General features: G+C 40.7%; 1 protein-coding gene across 3 annotated transcripts in view; it reads left to right on the forward strand.

Annotated features, from left to right (window-relative positions):
• POM121C (POM121 transmembrane nucleoporin C) overlaps positions 1-24924 on the forward strand; it is a 53188-nt gene that overhangs the window by 17537 nt on the left and 10727 nt on the right. For 2 of the 3 annotated variants that reach the window (XM_086691297.1, XM_086691296.1), the window contains exons 3-6: positions 10637-10852; positions 11381-11539; positions 13172-13252; positions 14747-14918. In XM_086691297.1, the coding sequence (XP_086547423.1) occupies positions 10788-10852; positions 11381-11539; positions 13172-13252; positions 14747-14918 (477 nt within the window). In that variant the 5' untranslated portion in view covers positions 10637-10787. Of the gene's footprint in view, positions 1-9126; positions 9714-10636; positions 10853-11380; positions 11540-13171; positions 13253-14746; positions 14919-24924 lie in introns of those variants that run through there. The other variant, XM_086691295.1, reaches the window with a different exon arrangement.

Raw genomic sequence — 24924 nt, forward strand, 5'->3', positions numbered from 1 at the left:
GAATAAGTTAATTTCTTTTTAATTTTTGAAGGAAATTTTTCCTGGATATAAAATTCTTGGTTGACAAGTGCATTTGTTACCACTTAAAAAAAAATTGAGGTGTAAACATAGAACACTGTGTAAGTTTAAGGTGTACAGTGTGTTGATTTGATGTATTTGTATATTGCAATAAGATTACCACCATAGCTTTAGCTAAGACTACTGTCATGTCACATAATTAACACTTTTGGGTTGAGAACAATTAAGTACTAGTCTTTGAAGTTTATAATACTGTATTGTCGACTGTAACCACTGTGTTGTGTGTTAGATCTCCAGAAGTCATTTTTCTCTTGGTTGCAAGTTTGTACACTTAAAATAACATCTCCTTGATTCCTCCACCCTCCAGTGTCTAGTAATCACCATTCTACTCTGTTTCTAGGAGTTTGGATTTTTTGGATTCCACATATAAGTAATATCATATAGTATTTGTCTTTCTCTGACTTATCTCACTTAGCATAATGTCCTAAGGGTGCATCCATGTTGTCTCAAGTGGCAGGATTTCCTTTTCTGATGGTAAATAGTATCCCCTTGCATGCATATACCACATCTCTTTTATCCATCCTTCCACTGATGGGCACTTAGGTTGTTTCTACATCTTGGTTGTTGTAAATAATGCTGTAGTAAACATGGGAGTGCAGATGTCTTTCAATGTATCATCTCTCTGCCTTCTGGTTTCAGGTCGTAAGTCAGCTGGTAATCTTACTGAGATCTCTTGTACTTGACAAGTCACTCCTGTCTTGCTGCTTTCAAGACTCTGTCTTTTTTTTTTTTTTTTTTTTTTTTTGCAGCTTCATGGTTGGTTTTGGCCAAACTTTTTACTTAGTATTCTGTAGTTGCTTAACACACACTTAAATGGTCTTATTGGGGGAGGGGAAAGGGGAGGTTCTTGTAGATTCCCAAGGAAATGTCAGAAAGGCAAAATATGGCCAGCATTATCCATTTGCTTTTTTGGATTTACTGGGTGAATAGCACTTTCCTTACATAAAAGCATCTGATCTCAGGTTTTACATACTGAGAACATGGAGATTTCAGTTTGAAGACACTCTGAAATCCTAAGAGTAGCATATCCCGACCACCCTCTAATAGCTAGCTTGTTTGTATAGGCAGAAGAATTCCACCTCTCCATTTTAGATGGCTAGATGTTTGTGGAAGGTCCTAGAATTGCTTGCCTCATTTACTGGGAAAAATCAAGATATAGGAAGTGACCTTTAGGGACACTTTTACTTGGAAAATTACAACACTAGTACACAAGTCAAGTCTTAAACACATTTAACATTTGCTTACTGAAAGCAATGTCATAAAGTCAAATAAGATTCACAGATTTTACTTTTTTCCCTCACAAGAACATAAAAATTATGGAAGGGGAACTTAACAGGAAATTTAAAAAAGGTAACACAATTTTTCCTTTTAGTAGTCCTTGGGTAGTTATGACAGAAAAGGTTCCACTGTTTTGTTTGTTTCTTTGAACGGGGATTTTGGTCCAAAGTTTTGTTTGCTTTTAATACCTGCTTCTGCCTCCCCCTCTATCAGATCGGCTTCCTCCACGGCCACCACTTCTTGGTGCTCCATGGCTTGAACTGCTGTAGGAATCACGTGGAGGAGGGTACCCCCTTTCCATAGAAGGGGGAAGCCCTCTTTCTTGTCTGCCAACCCGATCACGACCACTTGAAGACTCTTTGTCTTTATACAGTTTGATTATAATGTATATTGGCGTGCATCTTTTTGAGCTCACTTTATTTGGAGTTTGTTGACTTCTTGGATCTGCTGAGTAGTATCTTTCACCAAATTTGGAAGGTTTTCACTATTACTTCTTCAAATATTCTTTCTGCCTTTCTCTCTCTCTTCTTTGAGACTCCCATAATGCATGTGTTCGTCTTCTTGTTTTTGTCCCACAGGTCTCTTAGTCTCTGTTTATTTTTTTCTCAATCTTTTTTCTTTCTGCTTCTCGAACTGGATAATTTCAGTCAAGTTTGGTGATTCTTCTGCCTGCTCACATCTGCTCTTGAAACCATCTAATGAATGTTTTATTTCAGTTAATGTACTTTTAGCTCCAGAATTTTTTTGGTTCCGTTTTGTAAGTTATCTCTTTATTAGTATTCTCATTTTGCTTAAACAGCATTTCCCTGATTTCCTTTAGCTCTTTGCCCATAGTTTCCTGTAGTTCTTGAGCAGATTTAACACTGTTCTTTTAAAGTCTTTGTTAAGTCCAAGGTCTGGAAATTCTCAGGGCCAATTTGTGCCAGTTTATTTTTGTTACCTTGAGTGGACCCCACTGTCCTGTTCCTTTGCATGACTTGTGATTGTCATCGAAACCTGGACATTTGTATAAAATGATATAGTAACTCTGGAAATCTGATCTCCCCCTGCTTTGCTGTTTGCTGGGGTTTGTAAAAATTAAATCACTGAAGGTTGTAATAGTCCTCTTATTTAGTGTCTTTTCCAAACTATTTTTGCAAACTGTATCATTGTCATGTGTGATTGCTGAAGTCTGTCATGTTGACTTGTATCCAGCTAATGTTTTGACAGAGATTTCCTTGAGTACCAGGAGCTAAATATGGACGGGAAAAAAAACCCACTTCTAGTCTTTGTGGATTGCCTCCATGCTACAGCTTTTCTTCAACACTTGTCCAGGCCTACACTGATCTAGGATCAGGCCAAAGTGAAAACTTCGGTCTTGTCAGATACATTCTGAGCATGCATCTTGCCTTGGGCATGCATGTGGCCTTCTAAATCCTCTGTTATACATGGGTGATTATGAATGCCCTGATTTCCCATAGAAACTCCCACAATTTCCCTCCCAAACTTTAGTCAGTCTGTATTAGTCTGTTAGGGGATTACCATAACAAAATACCACAGACTGGATGGCTTAAACAATAGAAATTAATTTTTACACAGTTCTTGGATGCTGAAAGTCCAAGATCAATGTGTTGGTAGGGCTGGCTTCTCCTGAATCCTCTTGGTTGCAGTTGTTTGTCTTCTGGCTCTGTTCTTACATGGTCTTTGTACACAGACATCCCTGGGGTCTCTACCTCTTCTTATAAGGACACTGGTCATGCTGGATTAGGGCTCCACCCATATGACCTCAATGAAATTTAATTACCTCTTTAAGGAACCTGTCTCCAAATAGAGTCACTTGAGGATTGGGGTACAGCATATAAATTTGGGGGGAACAAAATTCAGTCCATAACAGTGGTTCATTGTGTGTCTCAACTGTAACCTTTTGCCCCATGCATCTGTGGTTGCTTGTTTCCTTTGCAATGTTTTCAAGCAGTGCCCGCTGTTTTTCCAGCCTGAATGAGTTCCAAGTTTGGCAAAATAGAGATGAGTTCCTGCATCATTCCCTCAGGTAGCCCCCATATAGAGCTGATATACATAGTAATTTGCAAATAAGGTCTGCTGTGCTTTGTGGAACCAGGAACCAGGTCCCCACACTAGGAATGCAGGTTTCTGTCTTGAAGATTACTGCCAAGATGGGGAGTAGGTGGGAGAAGGGCAAGTAAAAACATTACAAAGATTTCCACCACTTTAAAATTGCAGTTTTTTTGATTCAGCATTTGTTTCATTGATGTAAACCTTTGATTGTTTTCCAGAGTGCTGATAAAGTTGGTTCTAACAGTTACTGCTAGTTTTGTGTTCTGTTTTGTTTTCATTTGTTTGCTTTTGATGTTTCTGTTGGAGGCTGGGAGCTTGAAGCTGTCTACTCTGCCATTTTGCTTATGTCACTCAATTATGTCTTAAAGAGATTTAAATAATGGGGGAGGGAGGGAGTCATAAATATCTACCTATGTAGTTACCATTTCCAGTGCTCTTCATTCCTTTGTGTAGATCCAGGTTTCCATCTGGAATTATTTTCCTTCTCCCTGAAGCACCATCTCTTATACTGTTTTCACTTGTTTATATTGTTTTACTGTTTATAACATTTCTTATACTGTTAGTTTGACACTGACACTAAATTATATTGTTAGTTTTGTATGTCTGAAGACCTCTTTTAAAAAAAGATATTTTCACCAGGTATATATATCACTCTAGATTTAGTTTTTTCTCTTAGTACTTTGATGTTGTTACTCTCCTGTCTTCTCTCTTGCATTGTTTCCAACAAGAAATTTGGTTATTATCTTTATCTTTGTTCCTCTGTAAGTAACATGTGTTCTATCTCTAGCTGTCTTTAGGGTCTTACCTGTGTCACTGGTTTTGAACAATTTGGTTATGATGTGACATTACCATGTGACTTGTTATAGTTCTCTTTGTTTCTTGTACTTGAGGTTGAGCTTCAGATATGTGGGTGTATATTTTTCATTATGTCTGGGAAGTTTGAGGCCATTATTTCTTATATTTTTCCATATCTGTAGTTATCTTTTTGAACATATGGAATACAGTTAAAACAACTTTCATTGTCCTCTGATAATTTTAACATGTGTGTCAGTTCTGGGTTAGTTCTGATTGATGACTCTTCTTTTGGTGAGTCGTGTTTTCCTGCTTGTTTATATTCCTGATAATCTTTGTTTGGATGTTAGACACTGTGAATTTTATCATGTTGAGTACTGGTCATTTTTTTATCCCTGTACATTTCTTAAACTTCATTTTGGGATGCAGTTAAGATCCTTGAAAACAGTTTGATCCTTTTAGGTTTTGCTTTAATGATTTATAAGGTAGGTCCAGAGCAGTACTCAGTATAAGGCTGATTATTTCCCATCACTGAGGCAGCACCTTCCTAATACACCCCTAGCATTTAAAAGAAACTTAGTCATCTTCTAGCCTACCTTGTTTCTGATGGGAAGCTGTGTTATTCTCTTAGTTGCTTTGTAGTTTGTTCAACTTCATGAATCTTTATGTTACAATTTTCATCACATTTGGGAAATTCAGACATTATCTTTTAAATATTTCCTCCTGCCCCAGTCTCACTTTTCCTTGTTACAGTCCAGTTACACAACATATGTAGACTATTTGATATTGTTTCATAGGTCCTGGAAGGTCTCTCCATTATGAGATCAGTTCTACTGATCTGTCTTTAAGTCCACTGACTTCATTTTGCTGTCTCCAATCTGATGTTAAGCTTATCTGGTAAAAAATTTCAATTATTGCTTAGTTTTAGTATTTGTTAGTTTCTTCCTTATAATTTCCATTTCTCTGCAGATTCCTTATCTGTTTACTCATTAAGACCATACTTTCCTTTAATTCTTTGGATGTATTTATAATAGTTACTTTAAGATCTTGGTTGGCTAAATCTAACATTTAGACCATCTTGGGTTCATTTCTATATACTGCTTTTTTTCTTTCTTGACTATGGATCTCATTGTTTTGTTTCTTTGTGTGTCTCAATGGCTTTTCATTGAATATTGTATGCTGTCAACAATACTCTGGAGTCTCTTATCTCTCCATGAGATATAGGGATTCTTGTTTTGGCAGGTAGTGTAATTACTGGCTAATGACCTTATATTTGTTTACACTTGGTTTTTTGTTTTGTTTTTACAGATACGGCCCCACTGACTTGGTGAGACTCAACCTCCAAACTCATTGCTTGTGGATCTTGTCATGGTTTGATTTTAGAATTTATTAAGGCAGACCTAGAGTAGGTCTTACTCTAGACTGTGGTCCTTACCTCAAGTTGTAGCCTTTCTGTTGTTTCAGCTGGATTCCAAGGATGTTAAAAATGCATTTATGAGATCTCTCCATTTTGGTAGGGCCAGAACTCCCCTGGCAATGCTCTTACCCCAGGATTGCTCTAACTCTAGTATTTCTGTTATAATCTTAACCCATTTAGTGCTTTGCTTTCTGGTAATCCTCAGGTGGTCTCTCTGTGCATATACAGCCCAACTATATTATTCAGGGTTCTCCAGAGAAACAGAGCCAATAGGATGGATACACACACAGTATTATTAGGAATTGGCTGAAAAGTCCCAAGATCTATAGTCAACAAGCTGGGGGGACCCAGGAGAGCCAAGGGCATAGTTTCAGTCCAAGGCCAAAGGCCTAAGAAGCAGAAGAACTGATAGTGAGTTCCAAGTTCAAGTCTGAAAGTAGGGGAGAGAAGACAGATGTTCCAGCTCAAAGCCAGGCAGAAAGAATTCTTACCCAGGCCTTTTGTTCTATTCAGGCCTTCAACAGATTGGTTGAGGCTTACCAACCAATTCCCCTGTGGAAGGGGAATCTTCTTTACTTAGTATACCAATTCAAATGTTAATCTCATCCAGAAATACTCTCACAGGCATCCCCAAAATAATCTTTAACCAAATATCTGGGCACACTGAGCCCCAGTCAAGTTGAGACATAAAATTAACCATCACTCCAGCCTCCAGCCACAGATTTTTGGGGAACTCACACATAGACTTCTGGAACTCCCTGTCTGCATGACATCCTCCTTTCTCTTGCTCTGCCCAGTGGTTTCCAGCAATTTGAGCAATCCTGAAGTCTGATTTTTGCCTCCTCAGCCCTACTCTAGCTGTCTGCACTGAACTTGGGAAATTGTCCCCAAGTAGAGGAACTAGGTGATTTTCAAGGCTCACTCAGGAGCGTCCTCTCAGGGATCAGTCTTGAGCTTCTGTTGTTCTCTGTCTGACAGTAGTTGCCTCATAAATTTTGTCCATTTTTATAGTTGTTTATGGTGGAAGGACTGGCCTGGAATCACTTAATTATGGCTAGAAAGGTGGTTAATTTTTCAGCGGCCTTTATAGTATTTTATGATATGAATTATACACTGTCCATCTGTTCTTGGGTTGGTAGGCATTAGACATTTAGGGTTGTTCAGATTGCCAGTAATGCAAATGATGCTGCAATGGCTGTCTTTGTACCCAGAAGTGGAACTGCACAGTTAGGAGGTACCTGTTTCTTCACTCTTACTAGATATTGCCAAATTGCTCTCCAAATCATAGTTTTACAAATCCACAAACAGTATGTAAGTTCCATTTGTTCCATATTCTTGCCACAATTTGATCTTGTTGAACCATTAAATTTTTCTCCTTGAGCAAAGGAATGCAAAATTTTTACTACCGTAAAGCCTTCCTAGATTACTAGTGAGGTTAAACATGTATGTATACATACATATACGCATATGTATACGTGTACATATATATTTACTTATTACTACCTATTTGGGTTTCCTATTCAATGAATTAATTTTTATATCACTTGTACTTTTTTACATTTGAGTCTTTTTGTTACTGATTCCTTATAAATTTCATTTATGTGTTTTTTTATATGAGGTTTATTTGCTTATATGAGAGTGGTTTTTTTTCTCAGTCTTAATTAGCTTCTCTTTTAGCACCTGTGTTGTCTTTTCCCATACAGGAGTGTTAACATTTTAATGTAGTCATACTTATCTGTATTTTACTAAATGATTTGCAGGTTTTGTGTGTCCATTTCTTCGACTTGTAAACACTGGGGTGCCCTGGGGCTCAGGTCTCAGACCTCTCTCGATCTACATTAATTCCAAAGTAATCTTAGTCTCCCAACATGTATACACTGATGGCTTTTATGTCTGGCTCTTCCTCTGAATTCCAGTAATATATGATAATTTAAAGGACCCTTGCTGAGCTAGATACTTTCTTTTTCCTTAGTATCCCAATTCTTGAATGGGAAGTCTGCAGTCACTGCCTCCATTTCCTCGTCTTCCATTTCATTAACTCACTGAAGCTTGGCTTTTGTCCCGCCATTCCGCTGCTGCTGTTGACATTTGTTCCTAAATAACAGCCCATCCCTTTGCTTGTCAAATGAAGCCTTATGTGAAATCAAACAGAAGCCAAATTGCCCTTGCAGTGGGTTGGGGAGAACTGCGTGCCTTTCTCATCTCTTCAAATTGCTCCAGAGGCATCTTTACCGAGTCCTGCCTATCTTTCCAACCTCTTCATTCCCTCAAACTTCCCAGTCTCCAGCCACATTGAACTGTTCGGAGACTCTTGTATCATACTCCTTTCCATCTCGGTGCCTCTGCACAGTGCTCCCGTATTTGCCTTGAACTTGCTTTAGCCAGTTCTCTCCCCTCTAGTAACACCTCCCAGCCTATCTACTTCTTTATCATTCCCTCTCTCTTTTGTGCGTCTGTTATCACACTGGCCACACTGAATTGTAGCTTTCTACTTACACCTATTTCTTCTCTACTAAAGAGAAGGCTTGTAGAGATCAGAGACCCTGGCTTTTCCCCTTTCATCTCTTCAGTGCAGATTAGCAGTGGAGTGAATGAATGGTCCAGGAAGCTCAGCTAGTTCAAAATCTGAATTGGCAGACCACTAAAGGTTTCTTTGTTTTGTTTTCAGCGGTTTTATTAAGATACAATTCACATGCCATACAATTCACAGGATTGTGCAACAATCACCATAATCTAATTTTAAAAGTTTTGTTGCCCTTCAAAAAGAAAACTCTACTTTCTAGCAGTCTCCGTTTTCCGACCCCCAACACACTCCCCAGCCCTGGACAACCACGAGCCCACTTTCTAAGACCACCACATTTAACATAGGTAAATTGATCACAAATCCTCAAAATCTCCCCGATTCTGGACCCGATGTGAAATTTGGTAGATAACTGTACCACTGAAACAATTTGTACCGCAGCAACTCCGACTCAGGTCGCAGCTTAAGGTTTGATCCGCAATCTGTTAGACTCTTTGTTAGAGTGCTTGAGCGGGAATTTATTAGAGTTAGATGCACATTTAACAAGGGTGGTTGGTTTGGGTTGGTCTTGCATTTCAGTGTTGCTGTAGAAATAAACCCCCTTTGGCAGTAAACAGGGCAACTGAAAAAACTCAGTACCTCTGGTAACACTGTTCCGGGGACGTTAGTCCCCTAGAAAATAACATGGATCAAACATCACGTCGCTTTCCGGAGCTTTTATTCTTAACGCGACTCTTCCACAGGCTCACCTCGGTATGGGTGGGGTGCGGTGCGGTGCGGTGGACGCGCGGAACCCGCAAGAAGACGAGCACCGCGTTTCTGCCAGACAGCCTTTGCCGAGCTGGGTCGGGTCTAGCGCGTTGCCGGGCAGCAGCGGCGTTGCCCGCGGCGGTCGCGCGTCCGGGTCGCGCGCGCAGTGACGCAGCCGGCGCGCGATGACGCGGCGCGCGGCGCGGTGCACGCTGGGATATTTAAGTCTTCTCCGCGGCGCGGAGCCGCGATGTCTCCGGCGGCTGCGGCGGCTGGCGGAGGCGAGCGGCGGCGGCCGATAGCAAGCGCCAGGGACGGCCGGGGCCGGAGCGGGGGCTGCGGTGGCTCGGCCGGGGCGGCGCTCCTTGGCTTGTCGCTGTTCGGCCTCGTGCTGTACCTGGTGCCGGCGGCGGCGGCGCTGGCCTGGCTGGCCGTGGGGGCCACCGCGGCCTGGTGGGGACTGAGCCGCGAGCCCCGAGGTTCGCGCGCCCTCTCCTCGCTCGTTCGGAGCGCGCGGCGTCAGCGAGCACTGCACGCTTCGCCTCCGGCCAAGTCGGCGGTGAACGGAAGTCTCCTAGAGCCGCGGAGCCCGCTCGAAGGACCCGACCCGGCCGAACTGCTCCTCATGGGCAGTTACCTGGGCAAGCCCGGCCCCCCGCAGCCTGTCCCCGCCCCGGAGGCCAGGGACCTGCTGGAGAGGCCTGGCCGCCGCTGCGCGTCCGCGCGCGCCGCGTCGCCAGCGCACTCGGCGCATCGCGCTCACCACATTCACCCTTCTCTCCCCACTCCTCTTCTCCGACCCTCGAGGAGGCCTTCCCACCGGTAAGATACGCTCACCTTCCCCAGACCCTCCTCTTTGTCGACCAGCTTTGAATTGAGGGCTTAACTTTTAAATCCGATTTTCTTTTTCGTTAAGTCAAAGTGGATTCTGTGTCGCTTTGTCCTCTTTAAACACCTTGGTGTGTGTCAGCCGCCTCCAGCCCTCCTTGAACCTTTGGGATGAGATGTGATGGCAGAGCTGTTTCCTTCCTTACAGTTCTTAAAACTTAATTTTAATACGGCATGGATTTAGCAGGATACTTAATAAGCTACTAAAATATCCCACTTCTGGTGAAAATATCTTGTTCTTTCAAGAATAGTTTAGATCGTATATTTTGTTACATTTTTTCCTTTCGACCAGTAAGAGAAGTACATCAAAGCGGTGTTCCCAGGAGACCCCTCTTTGATAAAATTTGATGATAAATATCAAAGAGGCATTTCCGTTTAGTCCCAATAGCTGAGTGACACAAGGAAATCCAAAACTTTGGTGAAAATATTAGATTATGGATAAACACATGTAGTTGAAAGATCAACTTTAGGTGGTAAAAATGTTTGACTTTGGGTGTATATTACTTATGACTCAGCATAAAAAACTGAAATGCTTTGAGAATTCTTGAAAAGTGCCGCCTGGCATGCCCTAACATGCACTTTCCTCCCATTGTAGTTTTCCTTGTGTGGGCAGGGTTTTCAATTTCCCTCTCAAAATTGTTGAAGTCCATTGTAGGGACAGCTGTTCAACAGCTGCCACTTGCCACCCTTAGATGGAATGGGGGAACGTTGCCATAAAAATGCTGTTTTGTGTGGCTCAAAAAGCGGTCTGAGCTCTCTGGAAAATAACCAAACCCACGTGATGCTTTAGGAGTCTACGTTTTCTGCCATTCTTTTAAGCTTCTTTGATTCTGTAGTGTGTCTCCCATTCTCCATAGGGATTGTGGGACTTTATCAAACCGGTTTGTCATAACACCTCGAAGACGATACCCAATCCAGCAGGCCCAATATTCCCTTCTGGGGGTACTTCCTACAGTGTGCTGGAATGGTTATCACAAGAAGACTGTGCTATCTGCTCGTAATTCCAAAATGGTGTGCAGCCCAGTGACAGTGAGGATTGCTCCTCCGGATAGTAAATTGGCTCGTTCGCCAATGTGAGTATTACTGCTGGCAGAATGAACTCCGATTTATTTCCACTTATTCTTCTATAGCTACTCCTCTGATAAAACAAATGTAAAGCATAAAAGAGAAGAAACTGCTTATTTGAATGAGAAATCCCGAAATCTGGTCCTTGAACAGTTTTTTATGTTTGTTTTGGCCTTAGGCTGTAGCTTTAATTGCTAGGGGCAGTTTCTGTCAGTGTATACGTTTGCTTATCGGTTAGCTTCTGATTTCCAGCGGCTGAAGTCTGTGCTGTATGGCATGATTATTTATTTTTTTAACGTTCATTTATTTTTTAAAGAGAGTGAATGTGGGGGGGGGGCAGGCAGAGAGAGACAGGGACAGAGGATCTGAAGCAGGCTATGTGCTGACAGCAAAGAGCTCGATGTGTAGGGCTCAAGCCCACAAACCGTGAGATCATGCCCTGAGCCAAGACAGAAGCTTAACCAACTGAGCCACTCTACTGTCCCTGACATGGTTATTAAAATGTGTTGATGCTAGAATATTATCTTTCCTTACAGACCAGAGCAGATAATCAACTCCACACTGTCCTCACCATCAAATAATGCCCCAGACCCATGTGCAAAGGAAACTGTACTGAGTGCCCTCAAGGAGAGAAAGAAAAGGACGGTGGAGGAAGAAGACCAAATATTTTTTGATAGCCAGGAAAATAAAAGAAGGTAACCAGCCCAGCAGAGTATTAAACAGGCCTCCCAAATGGACTCCTGTGATTTGTTGAAATACAGATCATTGCCAAAAAGATACAAAGGCCAACTCCAGTTTGTGAGCTTTGTATTTATAGTAGGCTTCTTTGGCTTCCGTGGAAGAGCTTGGTAACAAGGGCTTTAATGTTCTTAGTTTTCTAAGATACAAGTTAAACTTTATAATTTACCTTTTCCATAAGTGCCAGAGATAAGCTGACAGCTGTTAGCCATGTTAGCCTCATACTTTTGATACAAATGTGCTGAATCTTATTTTTTAGAGAGAATGCTAACAATCTTTCCCTCACCAGCTTGTGTTGTTCAGTTATTTGGGTAACCCCCATTTCAAATGTCTTACTTGTGCTGAAGAAACATTTAGGAAAGAAAGGTGAAGACTGGAATATGGTAGATTTATCAGTAATGAGAGTAAAACCAATTTCATTGTTTGATTTCTGATATCTTAATGAAAATGGAATAAACAGTCAATCTCCTGAGTGTGGAAAGAGTAGAGGCTGAAGCCACTAGTTAGGATGCAGAACTGCTTATGGCTTTCCAAGAATCAGTTCAGGATTCCAGTCTTTTAATTCAACAGATTGAGCACCTTCTTTTTGCCAGGGCCTACTCCAGGTACTGTGGATAGGGCAGCGAGCAAGATGGAGTTCCCATGGGACTTGGATAAGAAGATGAGGAATTCTAGATTGTGTCTAGAGGTTAAAAAAAAAAAAGAACAGGGTGGATCTAACAGACTAATTAGAAGGGGGGGGGGTTCTTTGTATTAGACAAGGAAGCACTCTGAGGAGACGGTGGACCCCATACTTGTTAAATATATTGTTTCTATTACCTAGACTAGATTTTTCATCTTCTACAAGTTCAAAGATGGCCATCTTTGATACTGCCAGTGGAAAATTAGGTAGGGAAATATTAATAAGTGGAAGTGTTTTATGTGATGTGGGAAGATCTAATGATGGAGAGACGATTTACAAGTGAGCACTTTGAACTAATGTTAGCTAAGCAGGGGTGGCGAGTGGGGGTTGGAGGCAGGAGAAGGACTCTTTTTTTTATATTCCCAGTAGGTCTCCCTTGTTCTCCAGTTATAATTTTTCTTCACCCCATGAGCCTATATAACTGAAGACCCTGTTATCTTTCTCACACTTGGAGTAAGCGGTGATTATGGGCACCATGCATAGGTCCTTCTTATGTGTGTTATATGACATTTTTCCCTAACGGATTTGCCATATTAACCTTTAGAACACTATGCGATGTGTGGGTTGGTCCCTAAAGTGTTCATTGGTTTTTTGTTTTTAATCTGTGGATGGTAGAGTATCAAATTTGTGATTGTAAAACTTTGGAGAGAAGTTAGCAATTAATTGATACACGTTAATAAGGTCAAAAGGTCTTGAAGCATGTTTATACTTCCCTTGCTATGAGGACAATCTTAGAATAAATTTACCTTTCAGAATCTTTAGGATTTGAAGCAACTTTTCCTTATCTAGCGTGGAACTTATATGCCATGGAAATAGTATAAGGTTCCAGGAATATGAGAAGATACTCTAAGAAAAAAAAAAAAAACCAGTCATTTCATTTAATTGAGGGTTTTTTGATTTGTCACAGGCGCCATGATAGCAGTGGGAGTGGACATTCAGCATTTGAGCCCCTGGTGGCTAATGGAGTTCCTGCTGCTTTTGTGCCTAAGTAAGTGAGACTCTTATCTGAATGAGATAGACTGTTGGGGAAAGGGAACCCTCAGAGCTGTTTTCCTGTAGATTTTACTCTGTGCTTTTTTGTGATGCTTTATTAATTCAGGTTCAAATCTTTGAAATTGGAGAGGAACATTTTGAGTAATGTGCCACAGTATCATCTAATTTCTTCTAATATTTTTTCATTACTATGGATAAAATATGGTAAGGCTAAGAGTTTGTAAATGTATTTAACCACATATGTAAACAGGTTTGTGCAATGGATAAAATGCAACAGTGTGGAATTTAAGATAAATGTTAAGTTTGTACGTGTGAGTTGAAGTATATTTAAGGAAGAATTGGATAGAAGGGAAAGTGGCTTAGAAATTGGTGAGGTACTTGGGGTGACTTACATGCTTATTGAGTTAGTAGTATGATAAGGCTGTCAGAAGAGCGGATGTGCTCCTAGTCTGTACTGATAAAAGAACAAAGACTAGCATGGAGCAGGTGAGAGGCAGTCCTGCTTCCCTTAATTCTGTTCAGATCATCCATGCAGTGCTGTGCTTGCTTCGATGCCCTACACAGTAAGAGAAGATAAACACAACCTGACATTCATTCCACGTGAAGCAATTATAAGATGTTAAGGGGTGGTGGTGGTGCATGAATGGGTTTTAAAGGTACAAAGTACTAACCCAAAGGAGAAAAATCTCAAGGACAATAAGGAAATGAGGGAGGGGAGGCTTATGGTCTTCAAGAACTTCAGGGACAGTCGCATGGAAAAAAAGAAGGAAAACAGTCGCTTGGTTTGGCTCCAGATGGGATTCCCGTGGTGAAATAGGTGGACCTTAGGGGAAATACATTTCCTCCATCCCGTGTAAGAGTGGCTAACAGTCATCACTCTAGGAGATTGTGAGTTGTCTACATTGTAACAAAGGTTGGATGACTATTCTACAAGAAAGATGTTTAGAGAACTTTTGTTTCGGTTGGAAGCTTAGAAAAATTGGTTGGTTCCTCTTAACTCTGATTTTTTTTTTTAATAGCTTTGTTGAAGTATAATTGACATTTATAATAAACTGTGCCTGTCTAAAGTGTACAGTTTGATAAGTTCTGACATGTATACACCTGCTAAACCATTGCCACAATCGAGGTAATAAACATAACCGTCACCTTCACAAGTTTCCCCGTGCCCCTTAGTAGCACCTCCCTCCAGTCCTGCCTCTATCCCCAGGCATCCACTGATCTGCTTTTTGTCACTGTAGATTAGGGTGCATTTTCTAAAATATTTTTTTTTTCTAAAATATTATTTAAGTGGAATCCTACATTTCACTTTTTAAATATTTGGCTTTCCCTTCCTGCCTTTGTCAGAGATATTTAGCTGAAGTGGTAACAGTAATATTAAGAGCTTTATCCTTTTTTATTAAGTTTATTTAAGAAACATTTTATGGCCACGGATGAAAGCCTTCAAAGAACGTGGCCTTGCGCACCTCACTGTCCTTTTCTCTTGTATTAGGCCTGGCTCTCTGAAAAGAGGTCTCAATTCCCAGAGCTCAGATGACCACTTGAATAAGAGATCCCGCACCTCTTCCATGAGCTCCTTGACAAGCACGTACACAGGTGGCATCCCTAGCTCCAGCCGCAATGCCATTACCAGTTCTTACAGTTCTTCTCGAGGTTTCTCTCAGGTACGTTCATCCTGCGCTATGGGAGAAATGCGTTCCAAGCATTGATTAGTTGATTACCCAGTGTTTACTAGGCACCTTCTGTTGGTCAGATATTGGGGTTACCTCTAAGCTAAACAGAAGATACAAACCCTTGAATGGTAACGGTAGACCCAGGGATGGACTAGAAAGCCCAGAAAGCAAACCAGGGCATGTGGCACAAAACAGCCAGTATCGCAGATAAATAGACAAAAGGATGAAGAATTCCATAAATGAGACTAATTTAAGTGAAAAGGTAGATTCAGTCCCGATTGCACTGGGTCTTAGAAAAGAGATTCACCCTATTGTCATTGAGAATTTAGTGAAAGTTTTTAAAATATTGTCATTAAAAAATTTTCTTTTTTAGAAAAATTTGTGATTCTTTCTTAGTAAGAGGAAGTAGTGTGGCCTAGGGAATAGAGCAAGCTTTGCTACCAGACAGACTTGCGTTCAAATCTTGACTCTTGACTCTTACTACCAATAGGGCCTTGGGCGGGTAAGTCACTTAAACCTTTTCATCTCCAAAAGATTATTACAAAGATTGAGGGCAATGCTTGGAGAATGCCCATCACAGTGCCTGTCAGTAGTGGACACCCTATATATAGTAGCTAGAAAAAAAATAAGGCATGTGTGAAAGATTTTTGAGAGGAGACCGTTTTTGAGATAAGATAATCCAGAAGGTTCTTAGGGTAATACAAATGGAAGATGAAGGCCTAAGCCAGAGCAGCCGTGGGAATACAAAGAATATTAAATAATAACCTTTACCTGGAGCACTTACTCTGTGATAGGCCCTGTGCTGAGCACTTTACGTAACTTTCCTCACGTAATCATCACAATGCGCAGATTTAGGATAATTCTTAAGGGCCCTAGGATTTTCAGAACGGTCAGTGAGCACTGGCTTCAACTTGAAGTCACCAGCTGCATTCGCCCGTGACAAGAGACTCGGCCTGTCCTTTGAAGCTTTGAAGCCAGGCACCAACTCTATAGTTACAGAAGTCCTGGATGGCCTCTTCCAACGTAAGGCTCTCTGTACTGAAAATCTGTTGATTGGTGGAGCCGCCTTCATTAATGACCTTAGCTGGATCTTCTGGGTAACTTTGCTGCAGCTTCTCCATCAGCACTTGCTGCTTTGCCTTGTTGTGCAGACAGCTTCTTCCCTTAAACCTCATTGAGTTGGCCTTTGCTGGCTTCAGACTTTGCTTCAGCTTCCTCACCTCTAAGCCTTCGTTGAATTGAGGAGCTGGGTCTTGCTCTGGATGAGGTTTTGGCTTAAGGGAATGTTGTGGCTGCTTTGGTCTTCTGTCCAGCCCACTGAGACTTCCTCCATCTCAGCAAGAAGGCCTCCTCACTTTATCATTTGTGTGTTCCTTAGGGTAGCACTTCTGATTTCTTCAATACCTTTTCCTTTGCGTTCACACCTTGGTTATTGGGTATGAGAAGCCTAGCTTTCAGTGTCTCGGCTCTTGACCTGTCTTTCTCACTCAGTTTGGTCATTTGTAGCTTTTGCTTGAAAGTCAGACATGCGACTCTTCCTTTCACTTGGACACTTAGAGGCCATTGTAGGCTTGTTCTTGGTGTGATTTCCATACTGCTGTATCTCGGCAAATAGGGAGGCCCGAGGAAAGGGGGAGAGAGGGTGGGGGAAGTGCCAGTTGGTGGAACAGGACACATGCATTTACCAGTTCAGTTTGCCACCTTACACGGGTATGGGTTGTGATGTTCTAAGACAGTTACAGTTACAGTAAGAATATTGAGGATCACTGATCACAGGTCATTATAACACATAGAATAATAATAAAGAGTTGGAAATATTGTAAGACTTACACAATGTGAGACAGAGACATGAAGTGAGCACATGCTGTTGGGGAAATGGCAGCAATAGACTTGCTAAAAGCAAGAGTTGCCACAAACCTTCAAGTTTGTGAAAAACAGTATTTTTTTTAAGTTTATTTATTTTGAGAGTGAGACAGCGTGAGAGGGGGAGGGGCAGAGAGAGAAACTCCCAAGCAGACTCCACACAGGTGCTCTTACCCCAGTAGTTTTTGATAAATAACTTCAGTGCTTTTTAACTTAAAAAAAAAAAAAAAATCCTTTGTGTACATTTCCAACTCAAACTGAAGTCTCTTTGTTCAGACAGCCTTGGTTTCTTTGAGTTGGAAATGATATTTGTAGGTACAGTCTCTAGGACCATTAAGGTATGCATACCCTTTAGAAAGAGGACGCTCAATCGTTAGTTTGTACTGATACTTCAAATTCAGATTTAGGATTACAGAACTTTTTACATAATTTCTTTGATTTTATATTTTTATGTATTCTTATACAAAAAATGTTGCTTCATGATTACTTATTTGATTGGTCCCTAGTACACACGATTTCAAAATAATGATATCAGTGCCATTACAAACAATAAGACAAACCAGCTTAAGAATTACTTGTGACTCATTTTGTTGTTACTGTATATTCTTGTATGGGTACTGGGGAATATACAATCAAAATACGTGTTATAAAGTAATGTGAATTCAGTGTTCTCATTTACAGCACCAACTTGATATACGGTAAGGTTTATTCAGTGTATTTTAATGTTTTAGGGATTTCTTTTATTTTTGAATATAGTTTGCTTTTAATTATGTAAAATAAAATACTTAAATCGTCCGAAGAACGTATGATAAAGCAAAATACACTCAGAAGTCCAGTTGCCACCTCTTTCTACTCCATGTTGTTCCCTTCCTGTTTTATTACTTTCTGATCGTCCTTCCACTGTTTTTTTTGTTTCCCCTCAAAACCATATGCAAATCCATGTCTATCTGTAAACCCCACCTTCTAACCTTTGAGGCAGTGATAGGTGCAAGTTTGAGCCTTGCTTCGTCTTTCCCTCTACACCTGCATAGTTACTCTTTCCCTTTGGTGACAAACATTGGGTTGTTTCCATCTAATGCTGGGACAGATGGTGCTGCAGGTAATGCTCTAGTTCATGTGTCATTTCACACTTTGGCCTTTACACTTCTAGGATAGCTTCCCCAGAATGTAGATTTCCAGGCCAAAGGTTAAATGCATGTGTAGTTTTGCTAGATATTGTTAACTTCCCCTTCTTAGAGTATGTACCGTTTAGCATTCCCACCAGCATCGTATGAGTCACCATTTTTCCATAGTAATCAATAGATGAAGGTTGTCATAGCTTTGGGTTTTTACCAGTTAGGTGAGGAGTAGTATTTGTGTCTCTTATGAGTGAGTCTGGGCGGATTTTCCTATATTGGAGAAACAGGATTTAAATGTAAAATAAAAGTCACGAAAGTATTTGTGAAAACGGTCTTCTTGTGCAGTGCTGGTGGGAGTGTCAATTCATACAGTTCTCTAGAGGGCAGTGTGGCAGGTAATTACCAGTATTAGAGATGCAGGTGCCCTTGGTCCAGCAGCCTTGCTTTTCGGAGTTAATTCTACATATACACTGGAAAACATATACAAGGATGTTGATTGTAGCATTTTAATAGCAGAATCTTGGAAACAATGTAAATGTGCCTGGGGGGCGGGGGGGGGGGGGGGGGAGAGTTGAATGACAGTATTTCCATAAGTTGAAATACTATGTAACTATCCAAAAGAATAAGGTACCTTAGGGGCGCCTGGGTGGCGCAGTCGGTTAAGCGTCCGACTTCAGCCAGGTCACGATCTCGCGGTCCGTGAGTTCGAGCCCCGCGTCAGGCTCTGGGCTGATTGATGGCTCAGAGCCTGGAGCCTGTTTCCGGTTCTGTGTCTCCCTCTCTCTCTGCCCCTCGCCCGTTCATGCTCTGTCTCTCTCTGACCCAAAAATAAATAAACGTTGAAAAAAAAAAAAAGAATAAGGTACCTTAATAGGCGCTGATGTGAATGATCTAAAAGATACATGACAAAAGCAAGGTGCAGAACTGTGTCTGTGGTATCCTCTGTTGTTTGTGCTGCTGGTTTCTTTAATCTTTTAAAGTGCATAGAATAATTCTGACAGATTTTATTAAAAACTGGGAATAACTATTGCTGTAGGAGGGGAACTTTTTACTGTGTACTCTTTCTGTTGGAATTTGTAATACCTGCTGCAAGTAGTACGTTTCCTGGTTTCAAAAAGGTGTTCAGTAAAATAAAATTCCCCTGACCTGGGTGTCCCAGTCTCTGTCCCGTAGTACCTGTTAACATTCGTGCTATATGCAAACACAGATAATACACAGAATTATTGGTCTGTGTTACACAAATGGGATCATCACGTGTGCTTTTTTGAAAAACATCCTTTTTTATCATATATTGCATAGCATTCTGTGTCATATGATCCATGTTGAAAATATTTTTTTAAATCAGAGTCTAATGTAGAAAAACAAGTATTGTGAGTGTTTAGCTCCATGTAACCACCACCCAGGTCAAGTAATAAATCATTTTCTTTTTATTTTTTTCACTTTGTTATTTTGAAAGAGCGAGAGCACAAGTTGGGGAGGGGCAGTGAGAGGGAGAGACAGAATCCCAAGCAGGCTCTTTGCCATCAGTGCAGAGCCTGACACCAGGCTCGAACTCCAGAACCATGAGATCATATCCTGAGCAGAGATCAAGAGTCAGACGCTTAGCCACCTGAGCCACCCGGGTGCCCCAGTAAATTTTCAACGCCCAGAGGCCCTCCCATACTCATTCCTTCCTTCTTGAATATTAGCACCATATAATTTTCCCTGTTTTATTTTATTTATTTATTTTTTTTTAATTTTTTTTTCAACGTTTTTATTTATTTTTTTTGGGGACAGAGAGAGACAGAGCATGAACGGGGGAGGGGCAGAGAGAGAGGGAGACACAGAGTCGGAAGCAGGCTCCAGGCTCTGAGCCATCAGCCCAGAGCCTGACGCGGGGCTCGAACTCACGGACCGCGGGATCGTGACCTGGCTGAAGTCGGACGCTTAACCGACTGCGCCACCCAGGCGCCCCTAATTTTCCCTGTTTTAAAACTTGATATATAAATGGAGACCAGAATATGTTTTCTTTGGTATTTGGCTTCTTTCACTCCCCATTTTCTTTGTGAGATGCATCCATGTTGTTGCATGTAGCAACAAGTCTTTCATTTTCTTGCTGTGTTCATTTTTGTTATATGAATATACCACAATTTTTTCCTCCTCTTGTTGGGACATTGGGTTTCCAGTTTGGAGCTGTTATGCATAATGCTACCATGGACATTCTTGTATTAAATCTTTTGGTGCACGTATATAAAGTATGTGTAATTCTCAGTTTTAGTAGATTGTATTGAACTGTTTTAAAGTTATGTTTCAGGGTGCCTGGGTGGCTCAGTCAGTTAAGTGTCTGACTTCGGCTCAGGTCATGATCTCACGGTTCGTGGGTTAGAGCCCCACATTGGGCTCTGTGCTGACAGCTCGGAGCCTGCTTTGGATTCTGTCTCCCTCTCTGTCTGCCCACCCCCACTTGAGCTCCGCCTCTCTCTCTCTCTCTCTCTCTCTCTCTCTCTCTCTCTCTCAAAAATGAATAAATGTTAAAACAAAAATTTTTTAAATAAATAAATAAAAATTAAGTTTTGTTTCAAGGGTGCCTGGCTGGCTCAGTCAGTTAAACGTCTGACTTTGGCTCAGATCATGATCTCACAGTTAATGAGTTCAAGCCCTGCATTGGGCAATAAACTTTTAAATATATATATATATAGGGGCGCCTGGGTGGCGCAGTCGGTTAAGCGTCCGACTTCAGCCAGGTCACGATCTCACGGTCCGGGAGTTCGGGCCCCGCGTCGGGCTCTGGGCTGATGGCTCAGAGCCTGGAGCCTGTTTCCGATTCTGTGTCTCCCTCTCTCTCTGCCCCTCCCCCGTTCATGCTCTGTCTCTCTCTGTCCCAAAAATAAATAAACGTTGAAATATATATATATATATATATATATATATATATATATATATATATATATATATATATAAATAAATAGATGAAGGGAAGAAGGAAGGACGTTATGTTTCTGTTGATACTCTTACCCTTACCAGTGCAGTATGAGATTTTGTTCCTGTGGTTACACAGCCTCACTGACACTTGGTGTTACCAGTCTTTTTTTTAAAAAATTTTTTTTTTCAACGTTTATTTATTTTTGGGACAGAGAGAGACCGAGCATGAACGGGGGAGGGGCAGAGAGAGAGAGGGAGACACAGAATCGGAAACAGGCTCCAGGCTCTGAGCCATCAGCCCAGAGCCCGACGCGGGGCTCGAACTCCCGGACCGCGAGATCGTGACCTGGCTGAAGTCAGACGCTTAACCGACTGTGCCACCCAGGCGCCCCATTTTTCTTTTCTTTTTTTTTTTTTTAATTTTTTTTTTTTTTGTTACCAGTCTTTAATTACCCATTCCAGTGGGTGTGAAATAGTATTTCATTGTGGTTGTAATTTCCTAATTGTAATTTGTGGTTATAATTGTAATTGCTGATTGCTAATGAAATAGAGGTATGAACTGTTCATTGGCCATTCAATAGAGGTATGAACTATTCATTGGCCACATTCATTTTATGAAGTACCTATTCAGGTTTCTTGGCTTTCTTCTATTTAGTTGTCTTTTTTTTTTTACTGATTTATATACATTCTTCATATATTCTAGATGCAAGCTCTCTGAATTCTATGTATTGCAACAAATCACTGTCCTATTCTGTGTCTCACCACTTGGTTTTCTTCAGATTTACTCTTATGGTTAATGTATTGTGTGCACTGTTTAGGAACTTTTTGTCTACCTGAAGTCATGGTGGTGTTATGCTACCTTCTAGAAGCGTTATTATTTTTCTTCTCACATTGGGATCCATAATCCACCTGAAGTTGATTTTTGTATATGATGTGAGGTATGGATCAAAATTAGTGTCTTTCCACATAAATATCCATTCGACTTAGCAACATTTATTGAAAGGATGGATCACCCTTTCCCTCTTGCGCTGTGGCACTGCCTTTGTTATAATTTAAGTGTCCATATGTATATGTGGATCCGTATCTAGATTCTGTTCTGTTGGTCTGTTTTTCTGCCCTGTACCTGTCTTCTTTTCTACACTATGCCACACAGTCTTTTAGTTTTGGTGTGTAGTAGAATAAGTCACCCAACTTTCTCATTTTTTTCATTCCTCTTCAGAATTGTCTTCGATCTTGACCCTTTGCATTTTTCTGTAAGTTTAGAATTAGCTTGTTGATTTCCACCTAAATAAAGACCACTTGCTGAGATGTTAAGATTGCCTTTAATCTGCCAGTTATTTTGGAGAGAAATGACCTTTTTACAGTGTTGAATCTTCCAGTCCATGAACATGGTATATCCTTCATTTACATCATCTTTAACTTCACCATGTAGTTGTTTTATGTATTAAACTTATTCCTAGATAAATGTTTTTGATACTACTATAATGGTGTATTAAAATCTGTTGCTGATGTGTAGAAATACAACTGATTATTGCATTCAGGAAATTTGCTAAATCCCATAAGCATCTATATATTCTTTAGGACTTTTGTGTGTGCGTCACGTTGCCTACGATAATGACAGCTTTTTTTCTCCCTTTGCAGTCCTTATGTTGTTTGCTTATGCCTTAGTGCATTTGGTTAAGACCTGAAGTACAACGTTGAATAGAAGTGATAGCAAACATCCTTGTCTTTCCTGATCTCAAAGGGAGCGCTTTCCACATTTCCTGTTACATATGCTGTTTAATACAGGTATTTTGTAGATAGGTACTCCTTATTGGATTAAGGAAGTTCCTTTTTCAAGGTTATGTATCAATGAATTTTAGAAGTCACTCTATTTTATGCTTTCCTTTTTCTTTAATTGCTGCCCTTATAGATATTACTTCTTTTTTTTTCTTTTTCCTTTTTTTTTCTTTTTTCATGTTTGATTTGTTGGGATTTCTTTCTGGCTTTTTAATCCAGATTCTTAGATCACTGGGGTTTTTCCATTGTTTTCCCTTTTCTAATATATGTATTTAAGGTTACACAGTTCCTACAAACTTAACCGTAGCTGCATTTCCACAGCTTTGTAATAGAAGAATTTTTCATATTCATTCTTCGATTCATGGGTTACTTAGAAATTCATTGCTTAATTTCAAAACCATTAATTCCTTGTCCTCTTTGTTACTGGTTTTTAGCTAAATTCCATTAGCTCACAGGATATACTCCTCTATCCATTCTTGTTTTGAGATTTGCTCTGTGCCTGAGTACATGTTTAGTTTTGGTAAGTGTTCCAACTTCACTTGAAAAGAAATTTTATGAAGTGCTCGTTTACAGTTTATATTCCTTGGAGTTTGTCTTGTGGCTTGATATGTTTTGAAAAGCTCTCAACCTAATATTATCTCTTCAGATACTGTTCTGCCCTATTTTCTCCCCTCCTCAGTGTTCTAGGGCACATGGTAGACCTTTTCCTTTTGTCCGTGTCTGTCTGTGTCTCCTGTCATTTTGTCTCCACCTCTAGTCTTCCTTCATCTAGTTTACTGATTTACTTTAGCTTTCTGTCATCCACTGCCATCCATCTTAAGTAGTTTTGATTCTCTTTCTTACAGTTGTTGTTGGTGTGCCAGGATTCTCCATATTGTCATTTAAATTCTTGTATAACAATTCTTCTAAGGTTTTATTCAATAATTCCAGCATTGAGTCTTCTGGTCTGTTTTTGATGTCTGATTTTTTCCTCTGGGGTATTGGATAACTATTACTTTCTTATATATTTTTGTTGTTGCTTTATTTCTGTGTCAGACAAAAAAAAAAAAAAGTAATGGTGACTTAAAGCTCTGAATGATGGTGTCTTCTCCAGGGAGGTTTTACTTTTTTACTTTACCTTGGGCAGTAGTTAGGATAGTGGCAGGTTACTTCTGTCCAGGTAGAATTGACATGGTTTTGAGTTGGTTGTCAGTTCTCGTGAGGGCTGCTTTATTTCTGATTTGCCCTATATCCTCGTATGTAGTCTTTGGGATCCCAACCAGAAAGCTTTAGGTCTTATTAAGGACCCTCTACTTTGGAAGACCCTGAATTCATTTTTGTCTTTCCAGCCATATGAGACTGCCAAAAGCTTTTCCGTGCCTCTCAACTATAGCTTTTGCTTTTGGAATTGGCATTCACCATGAGAGAAAAAGTAGACTTAAATATGGGGGCTAACCCTTGGCTCCTCTTCCCTTGGCTCCACGATGTCTACTGCCCCGCTGGCTCTTCCGTACTGCCATACCTTCAAACACACGTAGGTCAGACCTTCAGCATTTGCTTCTTGTCTCTGGCGGGAGTGTTAGTGTAAAACAACACGGTCAGCCTTTGCCTGGAAGTGGGTCAGATTTTAAGCAGCCTCATTTGTGGTGGAGCCTTTGACCTGTTGCAGGAAATACACTCCCTGACACTAATAACTGTTTGGTATTCTGTTTTAAGTAGTTACTGGTCCCCTCTCTGCTTGTCCCCTGCTCACATGCATGCACTGTCTCTCTCTGTGTCTCTCCATCTCTCTCTGTCTCTCTAAATAAATAAAGTAATATTAAAGTTCTTTTTTTGTTTATTTATATTTAGAGAGAGAGACAGCATGAGCTGGGGAGGGGCAGAGAGAGAGGGAGACACAGAATCTGAAGCAAACGGGGAGATTATGACCTGAGCCATAGTTGGATGCTTAACCGACTGAGCCACCCAGGTGCCCCAATATGAACGTTCTTTATGTTTCTTTGGAAAAAAATGTACTGAGGTAGTGATCATCTCCAGTAATCAATTTCAGTGTCAGTCCTTACATTTGGTGCAGGTGGTAGTAGAGGTATTTATTTTAACTATATTTTTCCAGGGGAACACTAGTAAATATCCACATCTACAACTGTCTACACTGGAAGTCCTAGCATTGATACAAAATCATCACAGATGTTACACTGGTACCAGTTATAGAAAAAGTAAACTGTCCTCTGACCTTTTGTGCGTGGCGTTGATATCTCCCTGTGTCTTACCAGATTTCTCATTTTCCAGAGTAGGCGTATGTATTTACCCTTGCCATCAGCACTTCCAGGCCTAACCTGCCTGTCACCCTTGTGCCC

This window comes from Puma concolor, chromosome E3, assembly GCF_028749965.1.
Source record: "Puma concolor isolate L17-30 chromosome E3, mPumCon1.1.hap2, whole genome shotgun sequence".
In the NCBI taxonomy this organism is placed as follows: Eukaryota; Metazoa; Chordata; class Mammalia; order Carnivora; family Felidae; genus Puma; species Puma concolor.